Source organism: Lottia gigantea (assembly GCF_000327385.1).
Source record: "Lottia gigantea unplaced genomic scaffold LOTGIsca_59, whole genome shotgun sequence".
In the NCBI taxonomy this organism is placed as follows: Eukaryota; Metazoa; Mollusca; class Gastropoda; family Lottiidae; genus Lottia; species Lottia gigantea.
Window position 1 is genome coordinate 236427 of NW_008710013.1, and position 19795 is coordinate 256221.

General features: G+C 34.0%; 1 protein-coding gene across 1 annotated transcript; it reads left to right on the top strand.

Moving 5' to 3' along the window:
* Positions 1-1009: 1009 nt before the first annotated feature.
* LOTGIDRAFT_166523 (hypothetical protein) lies at positions 1010-10673 on the top strand (the record flags this gene model as incomplete). Its single annotated transcript, XM_009063597.1, has 3 exons — positions 1010-1631; positions 5911-6566; positions 10662-10673. 3 exons carry the CDS (start codon positions 1010-1012, stop codon positions 10671-10673), a joined length of 1290 nt encoding a protein of 429 aa, XP_009061845.1.
* Between the last annotated feature and the right edge of the window lie 9122 nt (positions 10674-19795).

Genomic DNA, 19795 nt, shown 5'->3' on the forward strand with positions numbered 1-19795 from the left:
AATAGTTTTATACCAGTTGTGGTTTTTGATTCCTTTTATAATCTTAACCAGGTAACAAACGGTTATTGCCGACGATTACCCGGTCCGTAAAATTTATCACGCCGAACAAGATGGCCGCCGAGACAAGTCACTGATATCTGAGCTCTGAGAACATTTACTAATACTACAAACCTATATATTTTAATGACTTGAAATCTAAATAATCTGGACACGCTTGTTAGAGACTATCTCTGGAGTAAATTTTGTGTAGTTCTGTGGTTAAATGTGAGTTTCATTGGGATTTATTTGGATTAGCTGCTTTCCTGTACATTTGGAATTTTAACAGTGTAATTATAATTTGTTTGTTTTACATATTTAACATTGTGATAAACCCTAATTACTTTCCTGACATGGCTGCGTTGTTATTTTTAAGTTTTTGCACATCAATTATAGACTCAGTTCTAGGAAACAAAGACGCTAGTAAATCGAGAATTGAAATCAACTTAAAAGAAAATGAGTATTTCTGCACTGTGGACTACAGGGACAGATGCTGCAGTATGGCAGTTGTGTTCAAGGAGAATAAATTCTATGAAATTGTTAAGACTATTCTTTTTGGTTTATATGGCCAATTCGAAAATAAAAATCATAACGGACATGTCTTTAAGACGCTCATAAGTAATAGGAAACTTGTTCTCCATCTATATGATAGTACCAGTACACTTCATGTACAAGGAGGTGGTTTCTCTGACTGGTACTTGGATGTATTTCCTAGTGTACAAGAACTGATAGAAAATCTCGAAAAAAAGCTTCCCACTGAAACACTGTATAAAGATTGTAATAGCTTTGAGTTATCAAAATCTACACCCGAAAAACATCCAAGACAAAGAATTCAAAACGAAAATGTAATGAGAATACCAGAAGGTCCCCAGCGTTTCCATTGACTCCTCTTTCACCCATAGATTGTTCAACGCCAATATGCTTGGCACATCCTGCTAAAGATTACACCAATTTAATTACGAAACTGCAGGAAATGGAGAGCAAAATTACTGATTTACAATCTATAGTTAAATCCTTAACAGATGGAAAACAGTTACCAACATCATCACCGTCATCATCAACATCACCCGTTTCCTTCAACAACTCAATTCCCGACCAACCAGAACCAAAACCAAATACCACCTTGATAATTGGTAGCTCCATTCTCCAACAAATTATTCCCAGTGCACTATTTAATGTGTGTGTTAAAACTTTAAGAGGTGCTGTGTTACCCGTCATTTTTCGCCACCTATCAAAATTACATATCCCTGATAATAAATCCATTATAATCCAGGCTGGCGGAAATGATGTTAATCAGAAAAGAAAAATGGCGGATATAGAAAAGGACATAAGCAATACAATTGATTACATCAAAGGTGCATCTCCAAAGACTAAAATATTCCTTTCAGAGGTATTACCAAGAGGGGATACTGATGTTTCCGAAATTAATAAGATGTATCGGACTCTTGCACAAAAAAGCAATATCTCATTAATTACAGTACATTCTAATTTTTATAAAAAGGCTAATCTACTCTGGAAGGATAGAATTCACTTGACAGATGAAGGCACCCAAAAACTATTGGAAACATATGACAAGTTTGTTTCCATTTTTAAAGGTAAACCCAGCGTTAGGTCACTCCCTAAGTGCTATAATTGTGGAGGCACTGGGCACTGGGAATTGTAATCATAAAAACCAAGTCTATTGTTATACTTGTGGTTTATGCGGTCATAAGGCAAATGCCTGTAAATACAACAAAAACTTTGATTATGGCTTCAATTACTAGGATATTGGCCAAGACTTTAGAGCCGACAATTCTTCTCTAAATACATCATACCCGTCATCTAGTCTCTCTATTGGTAATAATGTATGTTCTAATTCTTCTGTTAATGATATTCATAGGCAATTATTCATTAATCAGGATTCATCCTCCAAAATTGTAAATCATAATAAATCCAGTTCGAATATTTCATACTATGGACTTGACTCTGAATCAAGTGTACTGTCATCAGCGCAGAGTGATAATAGCTCTTCTTCGTTATCCCCAGGTAGGTCGTTTACTAATACTGTAGTATCCCCCTTCCTAACTTTAAAAAAGGGATTAAAAAATTTGTCATTTGAACATTAACCGCTTTTTCAATACTCTGGATGAAGTTAAAGAATTCATCTTAAATGACTCTAATCATATTGACATTATAGGTTTCAGTGAAACATTTCTTCACTCTGAAATAGACGACAACTCCATTCATATTCCAAATTATCAAATTGTTTGAAAAGATAGAAATAATGATGAAAACGGTGGTGGACTTCTTGTTTATGTAAAATCTTATATAAAATTTAAAAGGAGATTAGACTTAGAAGTAGGAAACATTGAAACAATATGGTTACAAATTTCACCTGATTACAATCAATCCTTTTTATTATGTTTTGTTTATAGACCACCCTCTTCCTTGATTAATTGGTATAATCTATTTGATAATCAGCTTAGTTTAGCTAGTAACCCCTTTAGTTTAATGTTCTTAACAGGGGACTTTAATATTAACTTTAAACTTGAGCTTCCATTACAATGGGATAATATTTTAACTGTTTATGGCTTTGAACAGATGATTGATACTCCTACCAGATGTACTAAAATAACTTCAACTATTATTGATCATCTATAATGCTTCAAACTCCACTTCTGAACTTCATGTCCCAGTGTATAGCCTTAGCGATCATTGCTTCCAGCAAAGTCCCAGTTTGTTAACGAAATGTCAATTCTTTTTGCTTACGAACGCCCTGCTTCGTTTTCGAATTGATTTTTTTTTTGCAGGGCGTTCGCTTTGTTTTCGTATTGATTTTTTTTTTTTTTTTTTTTTTTTCGTCTACGGCAGGCCGGTTTTCTCGGCAACGGCAACAGGTACGGGAAAACGGACTTCATGGCGTTTTGTAACTCGTGGCTAATCACAGTTTAAATGTAAAACGAAACTTTTCTGAGCAACATTACGCAACGTTGCAACAAACAGAAAATGGGCTCTAGAGGGCATGTTTATCAACCGATTTTGATCGGGTTTTCTGCATCGTTTTTCTTGTCACAAAGGACAAATGATAGCAGTTGAAAATTTTCGATTTTCGAAAATTCGTTGCATACTTTTTTTTGCCGTAATTAATCGAAAAATACTATTTCGGTTGTTATCGGACAGATTGACATGAAACTTACGTGGTGTAGACCGCCAGCATACAGACGTAAAAGTACACATTCAAATTTTTTTGATCACTTCTGGTTTCGATGTTAGTACTTCCGGTGGTATTACTTCCGGTGGAATTGAGTTATGTCAAAAATAACATATGCATTATATTACCAGTCTTAATACAAACTTATTAAACTAAAAAAATCCGCACCGGAAGTAACATGTTGGCTGCCATTTTGGTTTGCCTCATTTTGCAGAAATTGCTATTCAGAGGCCATTTTTCATCCGATTTGCATAACTTTTGTGTCAAACGATACGTTTAATGTCTGTCTACAATCCTTAGGCAGCATAATTTTGATTTTCGGTTTTGCCTTTTTTGTACGACCGGATTGTTTTTTTCAAAGTTTGAAGGCTTATATCTCATGACCTTGACCTTTGATGACCTTCATATTTACTGTGATGATAATTTGTGACCTTGTCTATCTGATGACCTTTTGACCTTTGGGGTCAGATACCTATTTCCGATTTTACAGGGGTCTAAATAGGGACCATTTTGAGCCTTGAAAGTGCTCTATCTCGGTCCCTAATAGAGATATGGCAATAATTCTTTCGATTTTGTAATGCAGAGATTCTCAGCTTTCTATAGATATATAACTTGCATACTTTACATGCAAATTCAAAACTCCATTCACTTAACATGGGGTTATTATTAGATAAATCGGCTAATTAGATTAACCTGGCTGTCAACCCCAACAGAAATCAAATTTTAAGTTGTTTTAAAGATACCCTCCCTTTTATATTTCTTAAAAATTATCTTTGTCCAGTTATGGTATAAAATTAAGCTCTCAGGTGGATTGAATCATGTCATATTTTAGTTTAAGCTCACGGCAGCATATTGAAGGTATGCGCATGCGCATTGCCAACTTTCTTATGTACTATCTGATTTTCATCAAACTTGGTATGTATGTGTATAAACAAATTCTAAATTTGATAGAAATATCGAATTTGCGAAGTGCGCATGCGCATTGCCAACTGTCTTATTTATTATCCGATTTTTATCAAACTTGGTATTTATGTGTATAAACAAATTCTAAATTTGATGGAATTATCGAATTTGCGAAGTGCGCATGCGCATTGCAAACTTTCATTTTTATTATCCGATTTTCATCAAACTTGGTATTTATGTGTATAATCAAATTCTAAATTTGATGGAATTATCGAATTTTTGTTGAGCGCATGCACATTACCAACTTTCTTATTTCTTATCCGAATTTCATCAAACTTATTCTTTATTAATTGACAAATATTCTTTTATTCCTAGTAAATATACTTTAAACTCCAGGCACTTTTGGATATTTGCATTTAGAGATGCAGAAAAGTATTTACATCAATGTAATTGCAATAGACCATCTTCGTATGTACCTGAATGTCGTAACCCGCCCTGCATCAGTACTGTTATTAGAACAGTTCTAGTTTTTTTGGTTTTTTTTCGAAATTTACACACCTTCCTGAGCTTAGACTACAATAGTTGCAGCAACCATTCAACATTCACGGACCTTAGATATAGGCGACGATGTGCATAAATATATTTTGGAACTTTTTTGTGTAACCGGAAGTGCCACAATGTGCAAAAATAGGAAATCGGCTCTAGAAGTCGCATTTCTAGGTTGATTTTCTTAGGGTTTGCACTTTTGAAATCTACTCGCAAGATCTGAAATGATAGCACTTAAAAAATTCGAAAATTTGTCGCCGACATTTTTTGGAAAAATTTTGCAATTTTTTCCAACTTTTTTATTTTTTGTCTGATTAATCTGAAATTTTGGGTGCAAAGAAAGTTCAGCAAAACAATACATTCAAATTTTTTGCATTATTTCCGGTTTAGACAGGAAATTGATTTAAACTTCCGGTTTCCATATTTTCAATTTTCTATTTTGACCTTTATTGACATTTGTTGACCTATATCTTTTGACCTGTATGATGTAGAAGCTTTAAATTTGGAACACAACATAACATTCAGAATATCAATTAACCTATGCAAAAGAAATTGAGGTGGGCGTGGTACATCCGGGTTAAATTACTCATTATCGACATTTTTGGCAAGAGACATAACTCGCAGCGTATACATTTGTTCAAAATGGAACTTTGCATACATTTACTTCATCTGCTGAGCCACGTTGTCTTAGAAGTTCGATTGTTTTAGCTTTATAGTTCAAAAAAAGTAACAGGTTTTGAAAATTCAAAATTTTAAATTTTTGACCTTGACCTATTTTGACCCTGACTTTTGTAGGATCAAAGGTCATTCACATTGGCTATCTATTTATACTTTTATATTTGCTGTCCTATCTCAACTTCCGGTTTTATAGTCGTATATATTTCAAAATTTTGATGACTTGTATCTCGTAACCTTGACCTTTGTTGACCGTCTCCTTTTCAATGTCAAATGTCATTGACCTTGGCTATCTTCTGATACTTTCATTTGTGAGGTCTGTCTACTTCCGGTATAACAATCTTCCAAAGAATCAAAACTACTCAACTTTAGACTATTCTTGCGCGTGATGTAATTATCGTAGAAGGTTGATTTTTTCAGAGTCTTTTGCATTTTGCTACATTTGCAAAGTCCCACTCTGTGCCATGTGTGGCTCTAGTTTGTACTTGATTTTCATATAAAACAGACTAAAAACAGACATATTCAAATTGAATAGAGAAAATTTAAAAATTTTAATGTAGATGCTTTTCTTGCTGATCTCTCGCGACAACCCTTCTCATGTATTGAACATATTGATGATCCCAACATTGCTATTGAAACTTGGTATTCGCTCTTTAATCATGCTCTAGATTTTCACGCTCCAAGGAGGCGCCGTAGAGTCAAGAGACATTCCCAACCACAATGGTTTAATGACGAGATTCAGGAAGCGCGAAGACTAAGAGATTACTTTAAGAAAAAGAACAAAAATTACTTCTATAAATATTGGCGAAATGAAACTAAATCTTTAATCACAAAATCAAAGGTTAATTTTATTAAAAACTCTGTGAAAGAGAAAGATGATCTGAAAAACATTTGGCAGTTTTTTAATGAAGCCAAGGGTAAAATTAATACTAATCATTATCCTGAAAATATTTTACACCGTGATACGGAATATACTGACCTTAATGACATTGCCGATGTTATGAATAATTATTTTACAAATATAACCGATGATATTAAACCAAATTATAAACCCCTTTCTTGTGAAAATATTACTTGTATTGAAAACCATGTTTCAAACAAAGTTCCACAAAATCAGTATTTTAAAATTGATTACATTAAATGTAACAACGTTCTTAATTTACTTTTGTCACTTGATTGTAAGAAATCAACTGGTCCTGATTTTATTGGTCCTAAGGTATTACGTTTATCAGCTGATTATATTACAACTTCTCTAACATATATTATTAATTTATGTATAGCCAAAAATACTTTTCCTGATATCCTGAAATATGCTAAGATCAGACCAGTTTTTAAAAAAGGAGAGAGAAACCATGTAAATAATTATAGACCTATTTCGATATTATCTGCCGTATCTAAAATATTTGAAAAACATATTACTTTGAACATTACAAATTTCTTTAACACATTTGAACTTTTCTATAAATTTCAATCTGGCTTCCGGAAACATCATTCTTGCAATACTGCACTAATAAAAATGTGTGACTCTTGGCTTAATGCAATTGATAATGGGGAAATGACAGGAGTTGTCTACTTAGATTTTAGTAAAGCTTTTGATATGTTACACCACAAATTACTGGTAGAAAAATTAAAATTATACAAATTCCATTACAGTTCTTATACATTGATTCAATCTTATTTAAATTCAAGGAAGCAAAGAGTATCTCTAGGTGACTGTCAATCCGACCTCATTTCTGTAAAATGTGGTGTGCCACAGGGGTCAAATCTTGGTCCTCTCCTCTTTCTCATTTTTATCAATGACTTACCATTTCATGTTAGAAATTGTGCTACAGACCTCTTTGCTGATGACAGTACAGTACACTTTTCTCACCATAACTTAAATTGTATTAATGCCACCCTTCAAGATGATCTGTTTAACATTAAAACCTGGTGTGAGGATAATGGGATGGTTATAAATGCTACAAAAACCAAGGCTATGTTAATTGGTTCCAATCTGCAAACAACGAATAACCCATTAGCATTAACTGTAAATAATGTACCTTATGTTACTTATACTGTATTATTAGGCCTTACTATTGACCACCATCTTGAATTTCCAAATTAAAAAACTGTCAAAAATTATAAGTTCTAAAATTTTCCTTCTCTGTCAAATTAAAAAATGCATTCCATTAAGCTTACGTAAATTGTTTTATAATAGTTATATTTTACCCTTTTTTGATTATTGTTCTACAGTTTGGGGTAACTCCAATAAAAGTAGAGGTTTTATACAAATTACAAAAACGCGCTGCAAAGAGTATTTTAGATAAAAAACACGATTCACCTTCGGCACCATTATTCAAAATTTTTAATTGGTTGACACTGTATCAACGTATTAGATATAATCGTGGCATAATGACATTCAAAATATTTCGAACTGGACACCCTGAATATTTATACAATAAATTTACGGAAAGATCAAATTTAACGGAAACCAGTATGACACTGAGATCAGAAACACTCCGAAGTTTAGACATACCGAAATGTAATAAAACTGCTATGATGAGAACATTTCAATATACAGCTTCTTTACTTTGGAATTCATAACCACAAACTGTAAAACATAATCCTTCTTTATATACATTTAAACAAGAACTGAAGAAAATTGTTCTTACTGACAATACTGATTTATTGATTCCTTAGCATTTATAACCATTTCTTTTGTTTTTCTCTCCATTTCATTTTACTTAAAAACTTATACCATCATATATATCATATAAGAAACACAGTGTTTAAATTTTTATATTTTTCACCACATCCGTGATGCATTGTAAATGTATATATGTTATATGAAATTTTCTGTGTTTTTATCATATATAGTATTATATATTTTTAGTATATAATTCGTAGTTTCGTGGGGAAACATAGTGGTTACATTTTCATATTTCCTTCCTCATTCATGTTACATTGTAAATGTTTATATGTTTTATGTTATTTTCTGTATTTTTATTCTTTCTGTAATCTTGTATATAATATGTAGTTTAGTGGGACCTATTGAAAATTAGACTTCTGTCTAAATGGGTTGCCAAATAAAGTTATTACTATTATCATTATTATTACTAACCGTTTTTCAAATCTATCATGAAATATGGGTCAAAGTGAAGGATTCATAAAGATAATCGAATCAAACCAATTTTAATTATTTGCTTAGAATAAAACAGTTATAAAGATCGTGTTACTTTTTATTAACTCTAACTGGCTGTTTGTTTCTTCTTGCCTGTCAATCAGCTTCAAGCTTATTAATATTCATGAGTACAGATTCATTGAGACAATAGTATAATACCAGTTGTGGTTTTTGATTCCTTTTATAATCTTAACCAGGTAACGAACGGTTATTGTAAAATTCACTAACCGTTTTTCAAATCTATCATGAAATATGGGTCAAAGTGAGGGATTCATAAAGTTAATCGAATCAAACCAATTTTAATTATTTAGAGAATATCTGAGGAAACGTCTCAGACATAAACAAAAAAATTGCGTGTTTTTATTTTTGACGAAATTCGATGTTGAATCCTTGTATGCACGAATATACGTTTCACCACTGTAATTGACTGTGACTTAGTGTTGCAAAAATGAAATGAATGGAGTTTTACGTCCTACTTTTCTGCACCATGTGGGCTAATGAAGACGGGCCGGCAACGCCATGCAGGGTTCAATGAGGGAAATTTTGCCAGAACAGCGGCATTAGCCTGCTCATTTTCGATTTCCAACTGTCGAAGGATCTTTAACATGCACAGCCTGTAGCACACGGGGCCTCGGTTTATTGTCCCATCCGAACGACTAGACGCTTTTTCCATGTCAGCCCCTATCAGTTGCATCACTGACAGTGGACTTAGTGTTGCAATGTATTGTTCTGGTGCACCTCTATAAAGAAAAAAATAATTCATTTGCACTTTTAGAAAAAAAAAATAGAATGTTAGGCAAAGAAGGTGTCTTATCGAACTATCACATGTTAAGTAAATATAAAAAAATAAACAACAATTACCTTCTTCTGTTTTTGATACACGACCATAGTATTGTATAATATGTTTTGGAACTCTTCACAAATGAAAAGTCATTTAAGTCTTATATAAGTGAGAGAGTTCGAACGGACCACGAACGAGGGCTCGTTCACGAGACGTTTCGTACCTAAGGTCTCTTCCAACCTTACTAAAGGGTTTATATCTTATCTTTTCTTATCGACAGTTACATTGGCCCATTGGTTTAAACCATGGGTTTTTTTTTTACACTAAGGCCCATAGATTTATGTTTTTATATATGCTATGCTATAATATATTTCAGACAATATGGGTCATAGATTTGTATTCATGTATGATAGGCAAATTATTATATATTCAGAGCTGTTTTGTATTGTTATGTATTCTATGAATGCAAACTTAAAGATAAACAAAAGAGAATGACAGAGGAACCGAGTAACCACAAATGTAGTGTTGAGGTGTATTGAGACGATACTCAATAAAAGCAGTGGCGGAGACAGGTTAACGTCCGAGAGGAGGCGATATATCTGAGATTGCCCGAATCCATAACCTAGTTATGATATTTTTGCCCGAAAAACTTGCTTGCCCCTCTGCATTGCCCAACTTGCCGCATCGTGCACAAAAACGACTTGTAAAACGAGACTAAAGGTTTCTGATAAAATCCGGAATGGCCATTTGTTTCACATGAAACGAAATATTTCAATCTGTTGTTAGGAAAATCGATGACTTTCGTATTCTGCCTTTTTACAGAGGCATACTTTTCGCTATTATGGTGACAATACTGAGTTTTAAAAATATAACCCTCACCACTCACGGTTTTAGATTCCGCAATACTTATTTTCCTGTGGATCCATCCGATGTCTGAACTGTCATTTTTTCTAAACAATCGCAGGTTCGTCTCCAATTGCCGACGGTAGTGTGGAGCCAATCAACCATAGTTTCTACCTTGTCCACCAGGACATTCTGGGACTTATCTGGAACCAGTAGTGGTTGAGCCACTGCCGAATTATAGGGCACATCTATTACGAGAATTCTAAACTTCTCCTCGCTTGATAATCTGATTTACTATTCAGAAGATTTTTACTTTCAGACATTTCAGTTGCCATTTTTTCTAGCACGTGGGTGACGTTATAGGCACGCAGTAGAGGGACATAACTCTTGCAAGTTATGACCAATATTTTATTTATTGAACTTGTCTTGTTTCGTTTTATGGATTTATGTATTTTGTATTACGGTTCTGATCGTTTGTACTTATATATGTATATGTATATATATACTTTGTATTTATTTTATTCCAGATTTTACCATAAAACTATAGTTTCGATTTCCCTAACAGGTCCAAATTATAAATAAAACAGATTAAAATATTCCGTTTCATGTGAAACAAATGGCCATTCCGGATTTTATCAGAAACCTTAAGTTTCGTTTAACAAGTAGTTTTTTGTGCAGTGAGTACGATGCGGCATGTTGGGCAATGCGGCAAAATGAACACACCGTTGTAAGACGTAGTATCACTTTAATTATTTTAATAATTACTGTGTTATTATTGTCTTTGTTCCAGACCAGATCTGGTTAACCAACTCATTTATTATGCAAGATGGACATAACTCTTGATAGCGGATCAGCAACGTGTCAATTTCTTGGCATCCTCTGACAAATTTATGCCTGTGAAATCAAAGGTCGATTTGGCCTCTCAGACTTGCATCTGTTTTCTAAAATAACTAAAAGATTTGGCCGGTCTTTCAAAGTTTTCCGTCAACCCTCGTCATATAAACCATATGTACTTCCTAAGCAATGTGCAGTCGCCCAGTGTCGTACCTGTCTATAGCAGTTCTCTAACAGAAAACCCTCTTTTATCTTTGAATATGATCCGTCGACTATGTTCAGTGTTTGAATAAATCAAACTTCAAGCTGTAATTGGATTGATCTTTGGTTTTATTTTATAACGTTCTATTTGAATGTATTCAAGTTTTTAGGTACTAGATTCTTACATCAATTTATCACAAACTTTTCATCGATCGTAGATTACTCATGTGGATTAAGATTTATAATATGAGATATAATATGATAATATATTCTTCTATTCTAACAAACATAAGGCTACCCTACGTAGCACAGCCTCACGAATCAGGACCTTACACGCTTGCATCAATTTATTTTTCCGATCGAAATTAAATCAGAAGTAGAAATGCACTGAAATTTAAGTTATCTACCGACTCTTTTTTGCAGAAATCTGACCTCATCCCGTGAAATGCACGGCACCAACAATCAAGACATAAAGATACTAGGTTCATATCAAAAGATGATGTCAAGGATTCAGGATAAAGACTCGATCATGATGTTGATCAGGTTGAGTGCTGACAACCGTTCTAAAAATATAAGCTACTATTGTGACTATTTTTAAGGTTAGGTTAAGTGCTGACAACCGTTCTAAAAATATAAAAGCTACTATTGTGACTTAGAAAACAATTTTGCATGGCACAGGTTCTAAAGCCTTCCAATTCTTGAACCTTTCTTATACCTGTGGGTAGATACGTTACTGTTAACAGACTACCCCGCAAACATATATTGCACACGGTGGTGGCTATACCAGTAGCTTTGATGAAATAGTATCACATCGGGTTTACTTTCATAGTTCTCAATACTTTGATAGAAGTAAATAACCCAATTTACCTAAGCTAAGCCCCTTAATCAGATTGAAAAAGTTTCAAATTGCTGTTTCTCTTTAGTGACTATCTCGTTACGTAATAATCTGTAGGCTATATAATTATGTCATTCCAATGTGGTACACGAGATTTAGAAAACGCATTATGTGCTGAGAATTTTCGAAAAAATGAAATAAACCCAAACCGCGATGTGGCAAAAAGAAGCTAAAGAATTATCCTTATAGAATTAAGGCATAGTAAACGATAAGCTTTATCTTTCAGATTAAAGAGGTTTAATAATCTATAAAAGCACCAGGTTTCAGATACCCTTTTTTTTATCTTCCCTATTTGAAGTCCACGGAAATAACATTTACATGGAAATAAAACATCGACCGTTAAGCGCCTTTAAATGGATTTGTTTGTTTAATGGTAGCATAAAATTGCAAATATGTGTATATATGCTATGTGGACTCTCAGGAAGGGATACTGACATGACAACCCATACGCAGTATTTGAACTTGGATCAAGAAAAACTTTGTGTACTTTATTTGGATACATCATAATTTATCATACTCTCTAAGCTACTGCGAAGTTGGTTATCAGTCTTTTTAAGGTCTTTGAATACAGTGTGTTTATGGTAAAAACGAGATGTTTCTGTGTGCCCAGGACTGATTTTGAATCACAATAGGGAACCCCCGACAGGCCTTTCTGCTGTTTTGGGTTACATTTCATTGCCAAATTTAATCGACAACACTGTGGCAGGGTGCATTTTTTAATATCGGCTGGAGTCGTGAGTTGCCTTCAAAGTTCTCAGATTTTGTAATGCAACAATCAGCTATACCTTCAGTTATTTTTACTATTGTTGAGATTTTTGACTATTTACAGTCTGAAGAGTTTCATGGTTTGTCAAGTACGAATAGGAAATTAGTTAGGTTTAAAGCTTGCTCATATTTTTTTTTCAGTTTCATGTCGAGACGACATTTTGCCGTAGGGAGGGAGTATGTGGCAGGGTTCATTTTGTTTAAAAAAGAAACTTGATTCTATTATTCTATTGTTGTCTTATCTTAATGCCCCACTACTGTTTAAAGGCATACTACGTCTTAGAATACACTCGTCCTGTGGCTAATATTTGTGTTTAATAGTGACCATTGGTTAAATAAGTATTCATCCCACACTTTATCATGTTTGAAAAAGCGACAATAATACTATAATCAAAATTTAAAAAAAAAGTGAGCAAGCGACAAGTCCGTTCAGTTTGAGAAAAAAAAGGTCTGGGTAATCAACGCTAAAACAGGAAACAATCATCTTCCGGTGTATACACACAAACTTTACCAATGATAATATTCGTTGATTAAAATTGTGTCAGTGGTGGAGTATTCATTCTAAATTATATGAATTGTTTTTTCGCGGGGTCGCTTAATCTCTAACGAGGCATTATTATTCCGTCTTCAAAATATGTCTGACAATGACGAGGTCAATTTAAGAGTAGAGGTCAAGGACGCGGGAAACCCTACTTGAGAGTTACTTCCTCTTGAAAATTAAACCGGATTTCCTAGACTCACGATTTGAAAATCGCTTAATGGACGTATTAAGCGTTTTATAATTAATTACTTGATTTTATGGATATATCGGATTATAGAGGTATTTTGATGTATAGTTAGGACACCAGGTGAGTCCACTGATGGATATATACTTTTCTTGGCCAAATTTGAGCAAAATTAAAATTTTATGTTCATCCCAAGACGTACCGGTAGTATCCCTTTAAATACGCACATAATTACTTTACACTGACCTAATACTAATGTTCTCATTATTATCCTCGTCAGAGACCTTTCCCCCACAGAAACAAAACATATTTGACATGGAGCACGTACAGAGCACCGTCCGTCTTTTAATTTCATGACAAAAATATATTACAATCATACAACCCATATAAAATAAATTATCTAAATACATACAATAAAAACAAATTTTTAACGACAACATTCACGTGCAGAGAGACGGTGACGTAGCGCTGAATGATAAACAAAGCATTCCTTTGCTATTTATAACACCTTCAAAACAGCGCTCCTGTAGGTGACTAGCAACAGGAGAAAACAATTCTAGTATAATTCTTAGTTTCTTAACTTAACTGAAATGACCTGACTGGACCTTGTCATTTTCTGTCATTGACTAGCTTAGTGAGTTTCACCACCTATCCAATCAGAAACTTTTCTTTTATCATTGTCTTTGAAGTATAAAGCAGCTTAATTTCAACCTTTTTCGAATTTAGTGATCTTGCTACTTCACCCTGTTTTGACATCCGTTATTTCCTTCAAATACCTTTACAAATATGTGTGTTTTGGGTATTTTATAGGGTAATTGTCTTCTTGGGTAACTATATTTTATATGAGAGGTGTGCAAATGTAACAATGGTATTTTAAATATTTAGTAATGGCAGCAATTTTTAAATTCTATTCTTTAGTATGTTTAAAAGCATTTATGTCAAATATATTAATAGTCTTTTGTTTAATTACCACAATGTTATTGTTATTCTCTTTCTTTATAATTAACTTCATAGGTTTTTGGTTTGATAAGAGCCTCGAGATAATATATTAACAACATAAAACCCAAACTTTAGGTTAGTGTACTGACCGGGCGTCAGTAAGATAACCAGTTCAATAAACACACATAAAATCTCACTTCTTTAATTCAAAATGAAGACAAAATGATGATAATCTATGTATTTTTACTGACAAAATGGTAAAAAGCTGAAAATAACAGAAAATAGAAATACAATTACGTCTTAAAAGGTTCAACATTCATTGTAAATCTTGCATGTCACAACTGGCGTTCCGTACGTTTTAAAACTTTCAACATTTGCCTTTACATACCAAATTACGTTAGTTTATAAGCAAAATAAGGTTTCTCAAAGCATTTAAATAAAAAAAAAGATTCAAATTAAGAAGGAAAATGATATGCCTATATCATTGCTAACTTTATAACAAAAATACCGATAGGCCTTCTGAGTCTCTAAAATAATATAATGGCTAGACACAAGCGAGAGCACATAGACCTAGGCTGGATGCATTTTAAATGGACATTTAAATTACAAAAAAGCTCTTGAAGCTACAAGAATTTATTGCTACACAAAAAGGTTTTATTTACTCACACTGTGCTAGGTCACGATTAAAAAAGGTAATGAGTTTCAAGACGTTAACAAAGCAAATGGCTAACTATTTCGAGAAGATATGACGACATTCGGGTGAAAGGGAGATACCTCCAAAATTACTAAATAATTTCGATTACATAAAAATAAAACAATTGCGGGACGGCACACTCCCCGTCTGATGTTAATGAATATCACTTTTATAGTCAAAAAATAAGAAGGCAAAAACGTCAATCATGTTTATAGTCTCTACTTAATCCTCCGGCAATATCATTTCAATATCAATATCTCTGATCATTGCTTGGGAACACCTTTGTTACAAGTCCCATCGGCCAGTAGTTACGTGCAACAGAAGCATCTTTTAAAAGAACGACATCTTCTACATATAAATTGTGACAATCCTACGACTTTGTAAAGTTTGTAAGTACTGAGATCTCCATTTAGACCAAAAAAACGTCAGCAAGGAGTTGAACACGTTTCCAGTGTGAACGAAACATATTCTTCTCATCAATGGGAAGGTTGACGACGGCCGAGTCTGGTTTATGTGTGAGTATCATTGATGGATTCAGCAGTAGTGGGTCTTCTGGATCCGTTGACAAGGGTACGAGTGGTCGTGAGTTTACAATTGATGATGTTTCTGCTAAAAACGTGGTGAGTACTTCGTGTGTCAAGGAACTAGGAGATATTTCTGTTAACTTGGATTCGAGAATGCGTCTGGTTACTACAATTAAGCGTTCCCACACTCCACCCATGTGGGAAGCAGGATTTCTCTCGGTTGATACGAACGACCATTGTTCAGGTTTAGCCACTTTCCTGATGAATGAGACTCGATTTGATACATATTTGTAGAATCTTCGTGATGTGTTGTTAATGTAGCCGAGAACTACACGACTGTCTGAATATAAACTGAACTCTTCAATCGGCAATGACAAGTGATCTGATATAGAACTTGCTAATTCTACAGCAAGCACAGCTGCACACAATTCTAATCTGGGTACTGAATGTCCATGAGTGGGAGCAAGTTTTCCTTTACCCAAAATAAATCCTAAATGAATTTCGTCATCTCGTGAAATTGTCCTCAGATAACCAACTGCTGCTATGGCGAGCTCTGATGCGTCACAGAATATGTGTACTGATTTACTTTTGCTGTTTATAAGAGAACTAGGTAGGTAAGTACGTGGAATAAGCAGGTCTTCCAGATTCGTAAGGGAGTTTTTCCATCTTTCCCAATTTTCTAATTGGCTTAACGGTAACGGTTCATCCCAATCAACCGTATCATGAAAAAGAGTTCTCAAGAGGTGTTTCCCTTCGACGACTACAGGTGCAATAAATCCGAGCAGATCAAAAATACTATTGATAGTTGAGAGAACTCCTCTTCTAGTATATGATTTGTCGGATGTGGATGTTTGAAAAATAAAGGTATCGGACTCCAAATTCCAAACAAGTCCTAAAGTACGTTGGTTAGGAAGCGAATCTTTCCCAAATTCAAGATCCTCGATTCCTTTGGCTAAATCCTCAGTAGGAAATGAATTCAATACCTCTTGTGAGTTTGACGAGATCTTGTGTAGTCTCAAGTTTCTCTCGGTTGTGAGAGCTTGTTGTGTTCTCTTCATTAAATCAACGGCCTCTTGAACGGTAGGTGAAGATATCAGACCATCGTCCACATAGAATTGATTCTTTATGAAATCAGTTACATCTTTACCAAACTGTGCTTTCGCAGAATGTGCTGTTTTATGTAACCCATACGTTGCGATAGCTGGCGAAGGGCTATTGCCGAAAACATGTACCGTCATTCGGTATTCTACCATAGGTTTAGAACAGTCATTATCCTTATACCAAAAGAACCGCAGAAAGTTATACGTTGGTTATTATGTACCTTAAAACAATAAAACATTTGCCGTATGTCACCCATGATCGCGATCGGTTCTTTCCGAAATCTCAAAAGAACTCCAAGAAGACTATTGATCATATCAGGACCACTTACCAGTACATCGTTTAAAGAAGAATCAAACACTCCCCTCAATTGCTCAGGTTTTTTCGGGTGATATATACCAAATATTGAAAGAAACCAACACTCTTCATTTTCTGACAACGGCGGTGCTAATTCGGCATGACCATTTTTTAATATTCCATTCATGAATTCCAGAAAGTGTTTTTTCTTTGTTTGATCCTTTTGAAGGTTCAAGTCAATTGATTTGGCTCTTTTTAGAGCAAGAAGTCTGTTGTCTCGGTCTGGATTGGCGAGAGGGCAACGGAGCTGTCCAATTTCCATCATCTTCTTTTTGAAAACCGTCATCCATAATACGAATGAAATCATTATCATCAACCGACATACCAGGTTTCTCGTCGTCATTGGTACGTTGGAAAACATTCTTTCCAAAATCTTCAATGTCAGCATGAAGTGTCGAAATTAGATCTTCGCGTAATTTAAACTCAGGGGAAATAGTGACACACGCCCAGATCCTAGTAAATGAGTTTTGAATGTTGTGATTACCTCTGGCTTATGAGTTTTACCTAGACACGTTTCACTGATTATTGTCCATCCTAGATTCAGTTTTTGTCTGTAAGGCTGGTTACCATGACCAATACGCTGATCTTGAACGTGATGCGCTTGTATTACATCTCTTCCAAGAAGAAGCATGATTTATGCATCAGGATCAAGAGGTGGTATAAAGTTAGCTATATCAACTAAGTGGTTGTAAAAACGAGCCACTTCCGGTGTGGGAATTTCTTCTCGTATATTTGGGACCTGGCTACATTCGATCAATGGTGGTAGTTCGTCACCTCAGGTCTATAATGTTCTATCTCCGTTCTTGTTGTTTTTGAGAAAATCAAATTTGAAACTTTGACAACCATATAAATGCCATATTAAGTGAAGGAATATATCAAAATTAACATGTTGTGAAAAATCATTCATTTATTTTTACTTTAATAAAACTCATTTTGACAAAAAGTTTACAAATTTCTCATATTTTTGTTTTACAAAAACGGACAATGGAGGAATTGGGATATAGAACGATATGGAATTAGTAGCAGAAGACAATCTCATATTGGCACCCGTTCCATATCCCACATTTCCTAGCTTTAAACATAGATCGATTAATTAATAAAAAAAAAATGGAATTAAAATAAAATGAATAATATTTGAAGACATTTTCTTATATGTTGTAATAAAAGTTGACCATTGTATATATGGAAACCAAATTTTGATAATATGTCGACCGACGATATTCCAGTAATTTTAATATGTAACAATCAATAAAAATCAATATAATCGGAGGGAATTTGACTGTTTTACCTTTTTGATGCTTTTGACATTTAAATAAAGGCTTTATCGTGTAATATAATTCATATTAATTATTAGCGTCTATGCCAAGAGTAAGTCTGAAGTAATCACAGTCAGAAAGTGGCATAAATGGCATCATACTTTTCAAATCGTTGATTTTTTCTTTCGAGTATGTCATGTTTTTTTCCAATACCGAGGGATTCGGAAAGGTTTTACATTTTCCATCTGACCGGGTGCTCTTTTTTCTAGAAATAGTATGGGTTTTCAATTCTTCAGAAAAACAAAATTTGTAATCACACTGCATATGTCGGGAAGAATCAATTCTCAAATAATTTAGTTTACAAAATGGATTGTTTTGAGGAACACACGCGTCAGACCACAAAATCAGATGATTAATATTTGGAATATCTTCGCACACTTTTTGTAATATAACACACAAAGCACTTGCAATTTCATTAGCCCCCCTACCCATCATATTATCTGTCCATATTGCATTATAAGCCACTTTGTTATAAGAACAATGTGCTGTTAAATTAAAAACCGAAAGCTTTCTTTTATAAAAGAAATTTGAGACTGAAGCTCGCGGACACGTCATGACATTTTGCATATCAAAGCACACAACTACAGAATTATCTTTTCTGTTTCTATCCGTGTCCCTTTCTATTTTTGTTTCTTGCTTTAAGTTCAAATGATCACGTAATGTTTGAGCATTAATTTCATTAACGTTTGGTTGGGAGGTTAATATTATGTATTTTTCACACGTGTCACACTTGTCTTTTTTCGGGACATGGAATCCAATGTTAAATTCCAAATTAAAAATATATCGATAAACATATAATTTTAAGGGTTTTATTTCATTTCTATTGCAGTTATCAACATATAGATTGTACATTTTTGTACAGTTAGCCCGGGCTCTAAATACTGTCTCTTGGAATTTGCCCTACAATAATGTGAGGGAATAGTAGGAAATGATTTAATATGGTTACGAATTATTTCCTTTTGGGGTTCAGTATTGATAATATTTTTACAACTATGTGTACCACGCTTATCACTGTATCTGATATTTCCTCTTTCATCTTTTTCATGAAAAGTTTGGATTCGTGTCTGGCTTATATCCAGAGTATCTAAGTAAAACTGTTTGCACACACGTATATTTTCATCACTTTTTTTCAAATGATATTTATATGTAAACTGCTTTCTACTAGTAAATTCAGTATTAGGCAATCTAGTTCTTGCCTTACAATCTTTACTTGTAGTTTGGCTATAGAAAATCTTTTTCTGGGAGTCGTTAAGAGTCCAAAACTCCGAGTAGATTTGTAGACAACCATCATATGAGAAATGTTCACAACATTG